General features: G+C 42.4%; 1 protein-coding gene across 1 annotated transcript; it reads right to left on the minus strand.

Moving 5' to 3' along the window:
* Positions 1-286: 286 nt before the first annotated feature.
* LOC124286967 (vitamin K epoxide reductase complex subunit 1-like protein 1) lies at positions 287-6469 on the minus strand. Its single transcript, XM_046723423.1, is given in 4 exon segments — positions 287-1048; positions 2614-2723; positions 6250-6370; positions 6373-6469. Coding segments are annotated over 4 exon segments (492 nt in total). The 5' UTR covers positions 6431-6469; the 3' UTR covers positions 287-845.
* Between the last annotated feature and the right edge of the window lie 13130 nt (positions 6470-19599).

A 19599-nucleotide genomic window follows, 5' to 3' on the forward strand; every position in this document is an offset into this window, starting at 1 on the left:
CATTGACCTGAACTGTCAAACTCAAGTATCATACCTGATGTACCAGACTGACTTGACGTGTCACACCTGGTATGTCAGACCCCCTGAACTGATGAGCGCATTGACCTGAACTGTCAAACTCATGGATAGGAAGAAGCAGAGGTTACCTAACTTATCAGTAGTCGTTTGAGATGACTTGATAAATAATAGCTGATGTGTGTTGGAGACAAATGTCCTCCTAAGTACTTGCACCATGTAACTAAAGACGTCATGGACTGACGGGTTGAATGCAGTAAAATGGCCTAGACATTGTAAAAAGCTGGTCTTTATTGTCTGCCTTTTCTCTCCCCACTGAAGTTAACAATAATAATAACTGGCCACTTATATAGCGCTGAACTCCACGCAGGGACATACATTTCCCCATGTGCAAAGCCTGAGCCCTCCCTTACTGTTGATTTACAGAGTCGTGATATTATCTGTTAGAACAATTGCAATTGGTCCATGTAGGCAGTTTCAGGGCCTCGATATCAGTGCATTGACATAAGTCCCATACACTGACAAGCGATAGTCGTAGCGAATTCGCGTAGCCGGGTATACATCACACAGTGCCGGAATCCTGGCAATAAACAGCAACAAGTGATTGGAGCAGGTCCAGCAGTTCCAAACTTCTGATCACAGTGTAACACGTGGTCCTTGTACCGCGGACACTTCCTGACGACTGACTATATAAACTCTTCAACAAGTGGTCCGTGCATGTCCGACACTGTTCCTGACGTCTGACGATATTTACATTGTAACAAACAATTGGTTCGTGGACACTGACAATATGCAGCACGTGTACGTCTGGACGCCCCAACACGTGACACTCACTGCGATAGGTGTTTGCCGAGGTACAGATGGTAGTTGAGGTATATGAGCGCAGCGTTGATAACGTATGTGGCAATACAGACGATGCAGATATCACGCAGTACAAAGAAGAGGATGAAGGCGAGGTACACACAACCGAGCCCCGCGACCACCGAGGTGTAGTACAGAACATACGACCACAGCACTTGGTTGGGCAGGAACGCTGGAATATACAACATACTATTGCATATACCCGAACCTCCTCACCAAAATCACGGATTTCCCTGATCTTTACAGACAAGTATAGGGATATGAGATTTGAAACGTATATTTCTAATCCTTCTAAACACTCCACGAGCTTATTTCAATGGTTCTCTGGATACAATATAAAAGATCTAACGCTAAAGCTGTTGAGTGGAATTATTGTTTTTAAAGGCATCGGCTTTTTCGATACAGTACATAATAAACATAATCTTTCACCAAATAATAGATTGTTCTCTTGTACAATTACAACTGGGGCATATACAAAATAATGGACAATGCTTACAGAAAAAATGAAAGTGTGTTTCATTTAAGTTCAATATACAGAAATGAAATAAACACAATTGTATTTGATGGAAAGCTGGTGGTATGTAATTTCCTTGGTCATTTTTTATGGATGGTTGGAATTTTCTGAATTTGAGGTTGTTACTGAGGGCTTTGATTTTGTCCCATGGATGTAGTGGTCAGAGGTTGTCACGGATATGGTCTCATAGAGCTGAATTGGAGCCTGGTTTAAACGCTGAGACTAAAACCATCCATCAGCCGTGAACACTTCTATTACATACCCCTAGCTTAAGATCAACTCATCAAAAGACTACAGTCGGAGGCAACATAACATTGCTTTCCTGCCATGGTTGGCTGCTTCTATAGATCTCTCACTTCACGTGGCTTGGGTTTGATGGTGACACGCCTACGACAGGACCAGAACCTCGGGCAATCTAAAGCAGGTATGACACAACTTTCCTGGGACAAGCTATGCCAAATAAGACACACCTCACATAGGGCAATCTATGGCAGGTAAGACATGCAACTCCGCTACAATCTATGACAGGGAGCACAACTCAACTGGGACAATCAATGATTCACCAAGGACAAAATGTAACAGGTAAAAATCACTCACCTAGAGCTAACTGTGACCGGTAACACAGCTCAATTGGTACAGTCTCTAACAGGTAGGACACGCCTCACTGACAATCTGTGACAGGTAGCCCTACTCACCTAAGGCAATCTGTGACAGGTAGCCCTACTCGCCTAAGACAATCTGTGAACGGTAGCCCTACTCGCCTAAGACATTCTGTGACAGGTAGCCCTACTCACCTAAGACAATCTGTGACAGGTAGCCCTACTCGCCTAAGACAATCTGTGACAGGTAACCCTACTGGCTTCAGACAATCTGTGACAGGTTGCCCTACTCAGCTGAGACAATCTGTGACAGGTAGCCCTACTCGCCTCAGATAATCTGTTACAGGTAGCCCTACTCAGCTAAGACAATCTGTGACAGGTAGCCCTACTCAGCTAAGACAATCTGTGACAGGTAGCCCTACTCAGCTAAGACAATCTGTGACAGGTAGCCCTACTCGCCTAAGACAATCTGTGAACGGTAGCCCTACTCGCCTAAGACATTCTGTGACAGGTAGCCCTACTCACCTAAGACAATCTGTGACAGGTAGCCCTACTCAGCTAAGACAATCTGTGACAGGTAGCCCTACTCACCTAAGACAATCTGTGACAGGTAGCCCTACTCACCTAAGACAATCTGTGACACGTAGAACAGGATTCCGAGAGTGCAGTTCCGTTGATTCAGGAAGTGATCTTTGCCCACCAGTAAACTTACTATTCCGAATCCTTTGCCGTACCTGCCAATTCCATACAACAAAGATATCTGTATCTCTGATTTATACTCCTGGTGACATTCGTCTGAGAACAAACTAATCACATATATATATTTACCCCCACAAATTCCAGTGTTTTGTCATTGTAAAGATCGATTTTCCACAGACAAGATTATACAAAACCTAGCCTGACTAGTGTCTGAAACTAATTTTCAATCTGAAAATACATCAGACAAGTATGGCTGTTCCAATACAATATACACATGTTCCTATACAATATACACATATACAAACATACTCAACGTACAGTATGTAGTCGACAGTTCAAAGCGAAAATTGTTTCATATTAAATGGTCATATTGCTTCCGGCATTGAACTGTGGAAGTAACAGTGTAAATCGTACTTAGATATATGCTTGGATAGAACTTTAACCCTGATATTCGGTGTGGAAGCAGTACAAAAATTACAGCACGCGACCATTTGATGCGCCACATATTGCAAACAGGACTACAGAGGACACCATGGAAAAGGGGAAGGTCATGAGAGAATCATATCCTGTGTCTCCACCATTAGTGTCGAGCACTGCAGGTATTGCACCTCCATGCCTGTGGACAGATCACAGGTTTGTTCAGGTCAGCCCGACGGCCTGTGGATGGAGTAAAAGTACAGATCACAGGTTTGTTCAGGTCAGCCCGACGGCCTGTGGATGGAGTAAAAGTACAGATCACAGGTTCGTTCAGGTCAGCCCGACGGCCTGTGGATGGGGTTAAAGTACAGATCACAGGTTTGTTCAGGTCAGCCCGACGGCCTGTGGATGGAGTAAAAGTACAGATCACAGGTTTGTTCAGGTCAGCCCGACGGCCTGTGGATGGAGTAAAAGTACAGATCACAGGTTTGTTCAGGTCAGCCCGACGGCCTGGGGATGGAGTAAAGTACAGATCACAGGCTCGTTCAGGTCAGCCCGACGGCCTGTGGATGGAGTAAAAGTACAGATCACAGGTTTGTTCAGGTCAGCCCGACGGCCTGTGGATGGGGTAAAGTACAGATCACAGGTTTGTTCAGGTCAGCCCGACGGCCTGGGGTGCAAGCGCAAGCTGTTACGATCATCTTTGTAGTATTGTGAGGTTCAGTCTACAATAAAGTCATTGGATTTATGTGGATAATCATATAGAAAAATAGAAATAGGTATTAAAATTCTAAAAATAAATTGCAGTACAGCTATACATATATATGTTACTCATATTTTTCACCGGGAGTGTAAGATAATCTATGCAGGAAGACAGGTAAATGCTATGAATTTTGAGAAACTGTTTCCTATTTTCGTTCACACCTTCATACCTGTTTGGAATATGTATATCAATATGTGCCTGTGGCTTCATACATAATAAAGATTTTGTAGATGATGATATTTGTAATATGATATCAGTTTGTTCAATGTAACAATAATTAAAAAACCTAGGTGTTGTCATAACACTCTTTTATCCAAACAACTAAGCAATTACTCAGCATCTGAAAAGTTCTCTAATATGTGCATTTATCCTCTTTTCTTTATATAAATCAAAGTAATTGTGATTGTCATAATTTAGACATTTCAAATTCCTACAATGTTTTTTTTTACTTTCATAAAACCATAAAAGAGAAAGATGGTATTACTTTTCTCTGGATAAAGTTATTAAATGACCATTGAAACTCGTGAAAAGAGGTGACAATGAACTGTGCGACACACACACACACACACACACACACACACACACACACACACACACACACACACACACACACACTTCTCAAAAAGCTGTATCCGCCCCTATATTGTGTGTATCTAGTATACGTAATTACTCAGCAGGTGATAGTGTGTATTTGTAAGTACCAAAATGAAGCCGATTATCAAAAAAGAGTCATTGTTATAAAACCCTTTTTTCCAAACTCTGAAGGATGTCATAGTGGGATCCGATGGTTTATTCATCTGTAGTGTGTGATGGAATGAAATAGTCACCACAACTGTGTGACCTACATTGCAAGGTCATAACTCATGTCTCATCCCGGAGGTAATGGGGTGGTGAGTGCGTTCGCTCATACCGCTGAAAACATGGGTTCGATTCCCCACGTGGGTGTAATGTGTGAAGCCCATTTCTGGTGTAAACAACCGTCATATTGCTGAAATGTTGGTAAAGGCGGCATAAAACTATACTCACTCACTCATTGGTTCCCTTTGCTACCTGTAACACAGGAGGACTTTACAATGTTTTATGAATGCCATAGTAACGCATTCAGTCATGTTTACAGATGACGTTATCATGGTTATTATGGGAACAAATATGTCATCGCAGTAACGTTTGGCCGTTCAGCTACCTTGCACGTGAACCGTATTTACTGTGCCAGCAATGGACAAAAACAGTTGGTGATACTGGTTAGATTGTGTGACACCACTGACGTCGCAATTGACGACGTTTGCCAACACCTCCGACAGGATGTCTGTCTGAGACGTACCTGTGTTTGCCAACTGTCTGGCTACGAGATGATTCACTCTAGAGCTTGCTGCTGTTATACTGACGCTGTACACCTTGGCCTCACATGATCTAGTATCCCATATGCGTAGAACGACGCTCATTATGTGGAGCACTGGATTGTCGGATCCAGACTCGACTATTTACAGTCCGCTGCCATATAGCTGGAATATTGCTAAGTGTGGCGTTAAACAACAACAACACAAATAAATAAATAAACTAATAAATATACAGAATATATAGAAATAGTGCTCTGTCATATGTGAATACCCGGCTGCTGACAGACGATTCTGCCCGACGACGTAGCTCTTTGTGTTTCAGAAAGTAGTCGTGATATGAGTTCGCAGTTAAACAATCAACGTTTCTAATTCGAGAACATCACTGCTGCCAATGAACACTTTTATGGACTTGTTCAAGAAATTTTAGGCGCAAAATATGCTCGTTCATCGATCCCGTGACTATTCTGGTCTGTCACGCGTTATGTATTTGGACATTGCTACGTTTAGTGGATTCCAGGACTGACGGTATAGATTCTACCAAGTGGCATACCGTTTATGTACTGATGTCGTTTATGTATGGATATCAGTAAAACCTATCTGTTCTTTCTCTAAGAGTGTATGTTGTTTCCATACAGTAGCTGCTATACAAAATTGTCGTCATGAGGGAATGGGGTAATAGTTGCTAAAGACAATGTTTTAAAGCAAAACTATGGAAACCTTTTCATTACCTTTTCCTGTGTTTGAAATGAAGGTTTATTGTGTGTCTGTGGAAACGTCCATCACCATGTTCTTTACGGTATGTGCTGCACAACAAGTTATCACCTGTTTACGGTATGTGCTGTACAACAAGTTATCACCTGTTTACGGTATGTGCTGCACAACAAGTTATCACCTGCACCTAGATTTCCGAAGCTCTCCTAGTGTTAAGATGGTCGTATATACCATCCATTAACATTAACTTACGACTATCTTGGACAATCTAGGCCCAGGCCCGGCGTGGACAATGGAGTGTTACAGTAATGAGACATGGTGGAAGTTACTCACTGCGAACAGAGAGCTTTGGAGCAGCTGAACCTGTCGCTGAAGTCGCAGGCTGCCCTGTACTGCGGGTCTCTCTCCTTCCTCACCTCCACCCTGAGCGCGTACAGGGACACGCCCACCCCAGCACACTGAGGAGCACCCGGTCGGCCAGGTTGGACATCAGCAGCCACGACACACACATCATGCACCAGAATGTTGTAGATGACGCACCACGGAACCTAGACCTTGAGACAACATATGGATATTGTGTCAGTGTGTTAGGAAGCATTACTTCTCTTACTCGAATTTTGCCAAACATGAGTTTCCCGACTTTATGTCGTTCGCATTGCCAGCCTACACAAACCAAATACATGTACAACAAACGCTCTTACACAAGACTAGTATTTTGACGCATTGGCGGATCCAAAGGTGTGTGTGTGTGTGTGTGTGTGTGTGTGTGCGTGCGTGCGTGCGCGCGCTTTAACACACACACACCACACACCCTAACACCCACCCCCCACACAAACTCCTTTTGAAAATTCCTGGATCCGCCTATGTTGACAAGAGTGTCGTACTTAGTTTAATATCTTTCTGAAGAAAAACACAGAAACATGTGCTTCTAAATTGCCTTTTAAATATGTTGTTGATTTGGCTTTAATGAACATAGACACTAACGCAGGTACAGTCTGTGGGAATCTGGCGACTCCAGTAGTTCACGGGGTCAGTGTCCAGCTGACCACGGCCCTCCACTACCGGTGGATTAGTATGACAAGATGGTACAGAGAATGACAAGCTCTGTACGGCCCCTGACACACAATACACAGGTAATATGGCTGAGACAACGTGTAGATATGTAACGTGCATAGTCTTACCTTGAACAACGTGCCCTGTCGTCGCTGTGTGGTCCAGTGGATGTGAACTCCGTCAGGAAGGTGGCGGGGGCAGTGGGTGGTGGGTGTAATCGTTCATCTTTCAGAGCCGCGTCAGCAGCGGAACTCCATGTCAGTCTTCTAGCAGACGACAGAAACTCAACCAATCAAATCACGCCACTTTATCGACATTTGCAGAGAGTGGGAAGCCCGAGAGAAGAAGGCCACCAGCAGACGTTAATTCCACGTTGTGGGGCTTCCTAAACAGATCACAATCAATACAGCGCGGAGCAGGGAGGAAGGTGACATGAAAAGTGGGTTAAAATGTAGCAGTGAATGATTACCTAGATTGTCAAATGATTTGCTGATGTGTTATGCATATAGAGATTGCCCTGTCGCGGTGACAGGTAGAGATTAAATCGGTGTTGTTGTCATAACCAATAAAGAGCATTCGCTGACTTTCAACCCAAACTGAAGTGTCAGATATGTATTTATGAACTGTTTGTTCAATCGTTCTGTATATTATCTAATGACCTCAGTCGTAGTGTCAGTCGCCACGTATACATCACATGGTAGTGTTTTCGTTGCCACATAGTGTACCTACTAGTTATATCGATTATCACGTTCATTATCTAGTGGTCTTGTCAAACGTCACGTATATTAAATTGTTTTAATGTTTGTGTGTTGGTTAACAATGCATGTTTAACAGGTTATTTAACACGTTATCAAACTAGTCATCGAGCCTGGCCAATCGACTGTTACAACGTCGCCTCGCACAGTAGAATCTGGCACTGGTCACACTTCCACATTCCGTCCTGCTGGGAAAAGGGCAGTTTTAGTAGAATCGCCGTTTATCATACCGAGAACAACAACAGCTCGGAACAACATTACCTATAGTTCTAACGACTCAGTCACGAGCATCCTCTTGTACATCACCACTGTAGGCTGTGTCAACGACAACGTCATCAGCAAACGTCTTCCGGAATACCATTTTAGGCTGCTGCTGAAGCTCATCTAGGTCTCAAATAGTGAACACCATATTGTCTGGACGAAAGGTACAATTGCAGCCAAGAGCACTCTTCTCCAAACTGTATAAGGAATATAGGGTCATCTTCTCTGTTCATCACAGTCTGTTTACATCTGTATATATACACTTGAGTCGGTCGTTTCGGGTAGTTCAGGTACGACCTAGCTCGCATGTTGAACAACGCAAATGTGAGACAGTGTGACAGCTACCATAATCCAAGAACTGTCTCCGTAAACATGGCTTTCTAATTTCTGGTAATAAATATTAGATCTAGTTACATGCACACTGTACCTAAGGTGATGCTGGTAACGCACGTTACCAGCATCACAACATGGCGGCAGACAAGATCGCTTGGCGATTATTCCCCTCGAATTAGCAGTCTTCCACGTATATACAATCAACATTATTTAGCACACTGATAAACTTTGATGTTGTGAGTACATTGAATGCACTGAATTTGCTTACTAATGTCTATGTGTTGAAGAATAAGTATTCTAAAATCACGCAAGGATGTCGGTAACTCAAAGTCTGGATGTCGGTAACGTGCAATGAATGATGCTGGTAACTCATACTGTCCTGCTTTAGTCGGGAAACAGAAATTGTCGATACTAATGTCAGTTCTTATGTTTTACACAGATGTATACTGCTGCTACATTAACAGTATGGGCGACTTTTTCTGTGCACCGGAGAGTTGTTGCTTGACTTGAAGCAGGATGTGTTTAATCACACTAATTATGTGGCGTTTCATTGAACTTGAACGGATTTAGATGTGTGTGCCCAATGTCCATTAGTTGAGTTGAGTTGAGTTGGGCTTTACGTCACATCGGCATTATTCTAGGCATATTGTGACGATAACAAGTCTGCATTAGTAAATATTGTAAGTACAGAGTCAAAATGAATTTTATTTTAAAAACATATATTCATTACATTGTCATTTAAAAACAGAAAAAGTCATAGCACTAAATTTAAAGGCAGGAAATTTGTTAGTCACATTACACAGTTACAATTTATGATACAGATCAACTTCCCTCAGTTGGTTCACTATGAGATGAGCGCTCACGCGGGAGAACCGATCTTTCAGATTTGTTGCTTCATGATGTGAGTCCCTTGCAGACGATAAGTCCACACAGTCAAGCAGAATATGCTTGATGGTGAAAACCTCATCGCAAGAGACACACATGGGGGGTCCATCCCCATCCGTTTTCAGCAGATAGTCATAAGCAAACCGGATGGCCAATACGACATCGTCGTAAAATTACCTCATCACGTCTTGACTCACAACCCAAGTAAGTATAACCAATTGTTGGCTTCAATTCATACAGTTTATTTCTTCCTACTTGAGTGTCCCACCTTTTTTGCATGAGGTCCCGAGTATAGCTTTTGATAGTGGGTTTGAAATCACTGTACGGGATCAGCAGTGGAGATAAGGGCTTGTCAAGAGCTGTTTTTGCTGCAGCATCGGCTTTTGTGCTACCTGCTATGCCGACGTTCCCCGGCAACCAGCAGAGGACGATGTCGCATTGGCCAGTAGAGAGGTCGTTGTAAAGTTCTAAAATGTCCAGAATGATTGGGTGACTTGAAGTGACATTTTGAAGTGCTTGAAGGCAAGGTAATGAATCTGTGAAAACGATAAAGTTTTTGGAATGATTCTGCTGTGTAATATAGGTCAAAGCTGAAAAGATAGCTTTGGCCTCGGCAGTGAAAATGGAACTGTTGTCGGGAATCCTAGAGGAGACAGTCTTGGATCCAATGACTGTAGCACTGGCAACTTGGCCCTCATCCTTGGATCCGTCTGTGAAAATGGATCTATGGGTGTCATACTTGGAACGTAACTGGTTGTATTCCTGGTGGAACACCAAAGGATTTGTTTCGGACTTTTTGAGTTTAGTGAGGTCGTTGTAAAGTTCTAAAATGTCCAGAATGATTGGGTGACTTGAAGTGACATTATGAAGTGCTTGAAGGCAAGATAATGAATCTGTGAAAACGATAAAGTTTTTGGAATCATTGTCATACTTGGAACGTAACTGGTTGTATTCCTGGTGGAACACCAAAGGATTTGTTTCGGACTTTTTGAGTTTAGTTAGGGTAAGATCGACCTGTGGTTTCACCATCTGTCAGGGTGGTGAAGACAGGAGTCGGTAAGGTGCTATGATATTGAGATCAATTTTAGCTGCAGATATGTGTGGTTGAATTCTGATTCCAAGTGGTGGAACCAGGCTTGGCAGTTTAGGAAACAGGTTTCCATAGAGAGGGTTGAAAACACAATTGTATGCTGGATTGGACTGATTTGAACGTAATTTAGTGATATTTTGCAGTGAAAGTTTAATGCGGCGTTGTTCAAGGGAAGGTTCGTTAGCCTCTGCATATAGACTGTCTACCGGGGAGGTCCTAAAAGCTCCCAGGCAGAGCCTCAGGCCTTAGTGGTGGATAGAATCTAATTTTTCTAAATTGCTTTTTGGGGCTCCACCATAAACAATGGAGCCGTAGTCTAGTTTAGAGCAAACCAAAGATATGTACAAGTGAAGGAGGGTAGTCTGATCACCTCCCCACTCTGTATTTGAAACGACTTTTAGTAAGTCCAGAGCCTTCAAGCACTTGGTTTTCAAATATTTTATGTGTGGTAAGAATGTCAGGTGACGGTCGAATATGAGTCCCAGGAATTTAGCCTCTTCTACTACCTTGATAGGAGTACCATCTAAAGATAGGTCTGGATCCTTGTGTGGTTTGTATTTACGACAAAAGTGTTTGGGATTTGGATTTTGAAAACTTTTGGATTTTGTTAAGGGAGAGTTGTAGCTGCCTTTCTATTGCGTGCATGTTCTTACCACGACATGAAATATTGAAATCGTCCACGAAAAGGGACCCATCAACACAACTGTTCAAGACGTTAGTGAGGCTGTTAATTTTGATGCTAAAAAGGGTGACAGACAGGATGCTGCCTTGAGGGACGCCTTGATCTTGGTGGAAATAATCAGACAATGTGGAACCCACCCGTACTTGAAATTGTCTGTTGTTTAAAAACTGAGATATGAACTGAGGTAATCTGCCCCTCAATCCAAATTCATGTAAATCTTTTAAGATACCATGTTTCCACGTTGTATCGTATGCTTTTTCTAAATCGAAAAAGATAGATACAGTATGTTGTTTGTTGACAATGGACTTTTTGATAAAAGATTCCAGACGCACCAGATGGTCAATGGTACTTCGGTTTTTTCGGAAACCACATTGGGGGTCACTAAGGAGGTTATGGGTTTCCAAGTACCAGATTAATCGATTGTTGACCATGCGCTCCATGGTTTTACAAACACAGCTAGTTAGGGATATAGGACGGTAGTTTGAGGGATCAATATGATCCCGGTCAGGTTTTGGTATAGGGATGATAATGGCATTGTGCCACGAAGGAGGAAAGTTGCCGGTTGTGCAAAAGTCATCAAATATATTGAGTAGAGTTTCCAAACTTGAATCAGGGAGGTGTTTCAGAAGTTGATAATGAATATCATCAGCTCCTGCTGCGGTGTCGTGAGTCTGCCCCAGGGCAGTACGTAGTTCATGGAATATGGTGGCTGTTTAGGGCCATCGCTTTCTCGCCTCCGAATTTTAAGGCGAGAAAGCGATGGCCCTAATCAGCTACCATAATGGAGAGAAAACGTTTCATTGTAATCCTCACCATTATCAGAGTTAAAATTGACTGATTTCTTTTCTTGTTGGGTTTGGTATTTCTGGAACTTGGGTTTATAATTTGACGAGGAGGAGTGGTTTGCCAAAGTTTCGCCAAGTTTGTTTGCAATTTCAACTTTATTGGTTAAGAGGGAGTCACCATCTTTGAGATGGCGAACACCAGATTTGGATCCTTTTCCCCTAATCTTTTGAATCTGTTCCACACCTTGGACATGGGTGTGCGGGAGTTGATTTTGGACACATTTCGTCCATGATCTGCGTTTGGTTTGCTTAAAGGTACGTATTGCCCTGGTATTTGTCATTTTAACGGCATTCAGGTTGTGCACAGTAGGATGTTGTCGGAAATATGTTTCCGCCTTCTTCCTATTTTGTCTAGCTTGTTTGCAGTTTGCATCAAACCATGGTTTGCGTATGTGCGGGTTTGCAGAGGACTTATTTTATAGGAATGGTTTTGTCTCCAATGTCATGTAGGACGTCCATTACGCTGAGAGCTTTTTCTCTGTCCCTCCTGAATTGGGACATTTGACATGTTGATTTCGTTTCAATGTTGACGTTTAAAGTACATTTTACATTTATTGGATAGGGCTGAATATATAAAGCTATATAGTCTGTCAACCTGACTTTATGGACTGCATATTTTGCAAATATTATGTGTTCACATGTACCTGCATGTTTCTCCGTGACCTCAGCAACCTATTATTAATATCACGGTGATCGCCTATTCGAAAAGTTACCTATATAACTATATATCTTTATTTTTTCGTCATTGTTTTGATCAACTCAATCTGGACATGGGTTCATTTGATGTAATGCCTGACAGGTGACGGACACCTGCAAACCCAGCTCACATCATACCTGATATACACCCCGAATGAGAATATGTGAACATTGTGAATGCACAGGTATTCTGATGTCACCTGCAACTGTACCATGGCGTCGAGAAGCTGTACAGTCTACTGCAGACGTCCGTTCTCTACCCCTCAGCTGTGTGATTTGTATTAAAATACACTAATAATCTAGTGGCCTTCCTGTCCACCTCCTCGTCCCACATCCACCCGGCAACAAACACCCGGGTGGAGCGAGTTAGTACACGTTTGAGCTCAAATGGGGGTACAAGTTCGGTATATCTCCACGTGACATTCTGGGAACGATGTGTACTCATGAGCTCTGCCTTAGAAACGTGGGGAATTGCTGATTATGGTCTGGTGGCATAAGTTTTGGAATTATGGTCAGGATATGTTTGAGAGATATTCAAACATAAATTGACAATTTCTGTTCAACGACTAAAGCAGGACAGTATGTGTTACCAGCCAAGCGATCTTGTCTGCCGCCATGTTGTGATGCTGGTAACGTGCGTACAGTGATGCAACAGCTGACGGGGACACAGGGCTACCAGTCTACATTTGATGTCCGCTTATAGAATGACTGTATCTACAACGTGACTATCAGTAATTGGATCAATCACTTCGCAAGTCATCTTTTGCCAGCTTCCAATATACATGTAATCATTTTAACCAGATTGTGTGAACCGTGAAGATTCGGGTTGGAGTTGGTTTTCAGCAACCCTTGCTTGTCGTAAGAGGCGACTGACGGGATCGTCATCGTTTCCCAAGTGTAGATCGATGCTGGTGATGTCAGATTCAGATTATTTTATTTGAGTGAATTACAGGGTATAATAATACAGTATGGTGAGCAAGATGGCAGTACATACAATGGGTACAGCAAACATCATAGAGAGAGGCTATGACACTCTTGTTGCTATAATATTTATAAATTTTGCAAGGGATTTCAGTTCTTTTCATTTACTGGAAGAAAAGAGTAATCTGAAAGCGTGGAAGCTGGCATTTATGGTATATTTAATTGGTATGAGATCTGTAATGTCAGTCACTGGATGATCGGGTCCAGACTGGAGTATTTACAGACTACTGTCGTACAGCTGGAATATTGCTGAGTGTGGCGTTAAACAAACACAAACAAATTATCCTGTTTGGAGTCGCAGGTAACTGACCTACTGGCACATACGAACATGGATTTGTACACGGAATCTTGGTAAATCACAACCTGAGTTGTTCACGACGTACGTGTAGTAGACAACTCGGTCCCCTCGACTGGTCAGTAGTTGACTGAAAACAACCAGAACCTGCTTCATTACAATCGTCTGACCTGGACCTGAAGATGTATCCCGGACTGCTGCCACTCGTGCTCTACACTGGTATCGGTATAAACATAAGTGTGCTGGTGCTCCCGCCTGGTTTCCATGGCGGGGTGGAGGTGCTTTTTTGACAGGTGTGACCTATTTAAAATGATGAGTTTGATTAATGAGCTTTTATTCTCCAACACGTCATCAATAGGTAAACCCCTCACGTGACCCGTACTCGGGTTGCCAGGTGTCGTCATGGAAAAAACCCTTGTTATCAGTATGCACGTGATTCTCTTTATCCATTTATCAATATTAGTTCCTTAATTCCCTTCATGTTAAAGGGCGAGTGTGTAGATGAAGTTAACAGGACGCCATGAGAGGGCATACCTTCTCGACAAGGTCCGGTTGCACACGGGACAAGTTTTTGATTGCATGGTGGTCGGACCCTAAACTGACGACGAACCTTTCTACTAACTGCTTTTATCTAAAGTTCCGTCTTCCGTTTCTTCGTGCGACTCTAAGGGAAATTATCGTTCAATAATTATTGTTTAGCTCGCCTCTTGTCTCTCATCAGCTGTGCCTTGGCCTGTTCCACCACTTGTTCTCACCATTATTAACGTTTACAGAAAACCTAGTATCAAAATCACTAACCAAGATTTTGATATAATTTGGAAGGCCCCGACACCATTATACTCGGCGACTTCAATGCACACCACCCACTGTGGGGCAGAAGACCCTTTACTGATATTAACGGATCAGCCTTGCCGACTGGCTAGACAAACACAATCTTACTTCCTTAAATGACAACCAGCCCACCCGTTACCCACTCTCCCACCTTCACACAGCCACAGCCATTGACATTACTTTAACCACACCTAAACTTACACAAGCTTGTAACTGGGAGGTCCACAACGACACCTGGGGCAGCGACCACTGCCCAATCAAAATCACTATCACCTCACACATGCCTACCCCCCCACCTCCCCCCACTCAACACCCACAGAAACAAGATACAACATCAAAAAAGCAGACACACACAAATTCAACACACTATGCAAACAAATAGACACTGCATCCAACTACAACCCAGACATTGACACATTCAACACCAACCTCACCAATGCCATCTTAGACATCACAGATAAATGCATCCCCACCTTTGGTTTAACCCTGCACCAAAAACAGACCCCTGGTGGAGCTCAGAAATACTTACTGCCAGAAAGGCAAGAAAAAAGGCCCTTAACCAATCAAAAAAGGACCGTTCAAAATTACTTTTGGCTAAACAACTAAGAAATAAAACGAAAAAAAAATGATCAAGGCAGCAAAGATCAACCATTGGAGAAATTTCTGCTCTACCCTAAGGCAAACTCATCGTAACACTAGGACCTTGTGGAACAAATTTAAAGCCATAAAGGGCATTTCCAAAAAAAACATTTCACCCAACTTCCTCGACCTAGCCTCAAACAAAGACAAAGCGAACGCATTTGCTGCCCACTTCTCGGCCACAAGCAGCTCCACCAACTACCCACCCTCCTTCCAAACACCATTAAACACCTCCACCACCACCCTACTCAACCCCCTACAAAAAACTACCAATAAACAAAATCATCAACATACATGAATTCAAATCTGCACTTAAAAACAAACAAACAGCCTCAGCCCCAGGTCCAGATAGCATATTACATACACCATACTCAATAAACTCTCACCCAACATGCAAAGCCTCACACTTACTCTCTTCAACCATATCTGGACCTCAGGAACTATCCCCAACACATGGAAAACAGCCAGGGTGGTACCTATCCTCAAACCTGGGAAACCCAACAACGACCCTGATTCATACCGTCCCATCTCACTTACTGCCCACCTCTGCAAAACCCTAGAAACCATTATAAATAACAGGCTCAAACATCTCATTCTTACCAATAAACTAATTAAGGAGGACCAGAGCGGCTTTACTCCAAACCGTCAAACTCTAGACCAGATTTTACATTTAGAACAAGATATCAAGGTAGCACAGGCACAGAAACAATACACTCTGGCCATCTTTATTGATTTCAGCAAAGCTTTTGATATGGTTTGGCACAACGGCCTTATACAAAAACTTCAAAAACATGCCATACACGGGAGAATTCTAAATTTCATTCACTCATTTCTTAACAATAGACACATAATCATCAAATCTCACAACACCCGTTCGGACCCATATCCTCTTGAAAATGGAACTCCCCAGGAGAGCATATTATCCCCAACACTATTTGATTTCATGATAAACGACATCTTTCTGGACAAGTGGCCAGAAATCTCTACTGCTAAAGTCGCCGACGACCTTTCCTTTTGGACCTCCTCCACGTCAGTCAACCAAGCCACAGTCAAAACACAAAGAATGCTAAATCATATCCAAAACTGGGCCCCAAAATAGGGGTTCCATATTAATGTCAAAAAAACGTGGGCATACTATTCAAAACTCAGCAAATGCAAAATTATACACCCAAACTACACTTAAATAACCAAAAAATTGAATTAACAAAGGAAGCCAAATTCTTAGGAGTAACTTTCGACCACCACATGACACGGACACCCCACATTCATAATCTGGTCAATTCATGTCTAAAGACCCCAACCTAATGAGAGCCATCAGCGGCACAAACTGGGGTGCCGACAAACACACACTAATCAACATTTATAAAACTCTCATATTGTCAAGACTGGACTACGCCGCTGCAGTCCCCCACTCCCCCTCCCCCCCTGTAACCTTCAAAAACTCAACTCACTGCAATATAAAGCCCTCAAACTAGCCCTAGGTACGAGGAGTGGTACCTCCCTAAACACACTACTTCTACTGACAGGCACTGCTTCAATCACACAAAGAATAAACCAAACTACACTCACCTATTGGGCTGGTGCCCAACACAACCCTCTGTTCAAACACATTACACACAAGTACAACAACATGAAAAAAATCCACCCTAAAAAAGTTCAAACTTAATACATCTAGTGCCCCCTGCCTTGCACACCTCAACAAACTGGTCCATGCAAAACAACTAAACAACATACAACACACACCTCCCATTACAAGCTACATTCACGACATACCTCCACCCACCACAGACACCACCCTCAAACAGCTACCTAAAGACACCAACAAAACTAACATCACAAACAACTACATACACAAACTACCCCGTCCACACTCACATATACACAGATGCATCAATCAACCCAAACAAAATCACTGGCCTAACATACATGTCCAACAAACTCCCCCCATTACCACAAATCTCCACTACACCAACCACACCACAATAAACACTGCAGAACTAACAGCCATCCTCACTGCACTTCACTTAATCCCCTCTATCCCCCTAACTAACTTCTTCATTTTAACCGACTCACTCAACTCCATCAAACAACTACACAACATGCACTCCAAATCTCGCCCCGACCTCATCCATAATATAGTAATACAAACCGACTCACTCACACGCTCAAATAAAAATATCACATTCTTATGGATACCTAGCCACTCAAACATCACAGGAAATGACATTGCAGACACAGCAGCCAAACTCGCCACAACCCACTTATCACCAAACATCAAGTTTCATACATCTAAAACAGAAATCATACAACTCATTAAAACAAATATGCTAATCACCAACTTCCACCACAACATAAACACAAACAAATCCCCATGGGTCACATCTATCATAAAATCACCAATAAGGAAAATCCCCACATACTCAAATATCAAAAACATTGACAAGGCCATAAACAGGCTAATTTCAGGCACTACAAATCTAAACTACACTCTATATAAACAAAATAGACACCCAGATGGCCTATGCACACACTGCAATACACAAGAGGACATAAACCACATTCTCACACATTGCCACCTACAACATACAAACATTAAACAACTACACAGCAACATACCTACAAAATATCACAATAATATCCATTTACTTCTCAATCCCCACAACCCGCCAACTATCTTCCAAGCCCTAGAAAACTTCTTACAAAACTCCAACCTACTACAAAGAATTTAGACCATCCCAAACAAATTACTACAACTCTACTGCCTACAAGCTTAAACATTTAGACCAGGCATCAAAACGTTTCATTTATCCATACTATAATACCTAACACTACCACAAGCCTATATATTTAGACCTGGGACTCAATTTCAGTTAACCATGCCAATAGTTGTCTTCCCCGACGTCCGCGCACCCCTCTCAACCCAGCTGTCTCGCCTCTGTATACAAAGCAGTCACAAGCCCTCTCATACAAGGTCAAGGCCACTCACCACAGCCAGCTCTCTAGCAGCATAAACCGTCCAGCCTCGGCCCTAGACTAACAACTAGTCTCTGAAATTAACATATTTTACTGAAAAAAAGTTCATAGTAAAATATATATATATATAATGAAAAGGAGCCCTGAGACTTTCTTCATTTTTCCTGAAGCTGAGGAAATCTAGACTTGCCACATTTTCTAGACTTGTGTGGGCTTTCTTGGATATATTTGCTTCAGGGGCTGTACGACAGACTACCTCGGCCCCTGCCTCACTGCCTTCTTCGATGCTCAAGCTGTTGATCACTGGATTGTCTGGTCCAGACTCGATTATTTACAGACCTCCGCCATATAGCTGGAATATTGCTGAGTGTGGCGTAATACTAAACTCACTCACTGCCTCAAAATAACAACGATTTACAGAGATACAATGTATTTAAGAAAAAGTAAGTGCAAGAGGACAGTGGTGAGGACATGAAGGAGGAATGCAACTGTAAGATCAAACTAATCAGACAGGAGGTCGAACAAGAAGAGGGAATTAAGGGTCAGGCGTATGTACAGGCGTGTGCAAGAATGGTATGAGGACGTCTTGAAAGCAGCCAAAACGAAATACAAAAATAAAAATACATGTATGTCTGAAGATGTCATCCAGGATACGTTGGACAAGATACTGTGGAGACGTTTCAAGGAAACGTATGTCATCTTTATCGCCAATATGCAATCCGTGGAAAACGGCCCTTGGATGCTATACACGATAAACAAACTGTACAAGAACAAGTAACGAATAGAATTAAAAAGCTCAAATTTTGGGTCCACGATCTCGTGAACGATGAGGTGTTATCGAATGATAAGGACGAGGATGATTTTGATGAAGATGGCGATGAAGACACTGGCGAAAAACTACCTGTCAACCTGTCTACGAACAAACCATTCATTCACCCCTATAAAAATGACACCACTATTACTACCAAAATCTCGAAAAAAGATTGAAATCAAATACCTTCTTTGTTAATGTATCCTTTCTAGCACTGGAAAGTGAGTTCTGTTATATAAAATGATCTAAAAGTGTGGTTAGATCAAACGTGTTGAAGGTCGGATATATATATTGTGTGTATATCCAACTATTATATAACCCGTCATCCGTTCCTATCTTGTGGGACATGTAAAATGTACGTGTAAGGAAGTGTATAGACTGTCAGGCAGATATGGAAGATTTAGGCTGGATATGATGTTCTGTGCGTGATATATGAAATTCATTCTCATTCAGATCGTAATAAATCTTGTTTAGGTACTCTTCCCATGGAACCATGGGGACTAACTAAACCAGGATTGTTAAGACGGGTCTGTTTATACCAAAACTACTAAGC

The sequence above is a fragment of the Haliotis rubra genome, unplaced genomic scaffold (assembly GCF_003918875.1).
Source record: "Haliotis rubra isolate DU_JTF1 unplaced genomic scaffold, ASM391887v1 Scf397, whole genome shotgun sequence".
NCBI lineage: Eukaryota > Metazoa > Mollusca > Gastropoda > Lepetellida > Haliotidae > Haliotis > Haliotis rubra.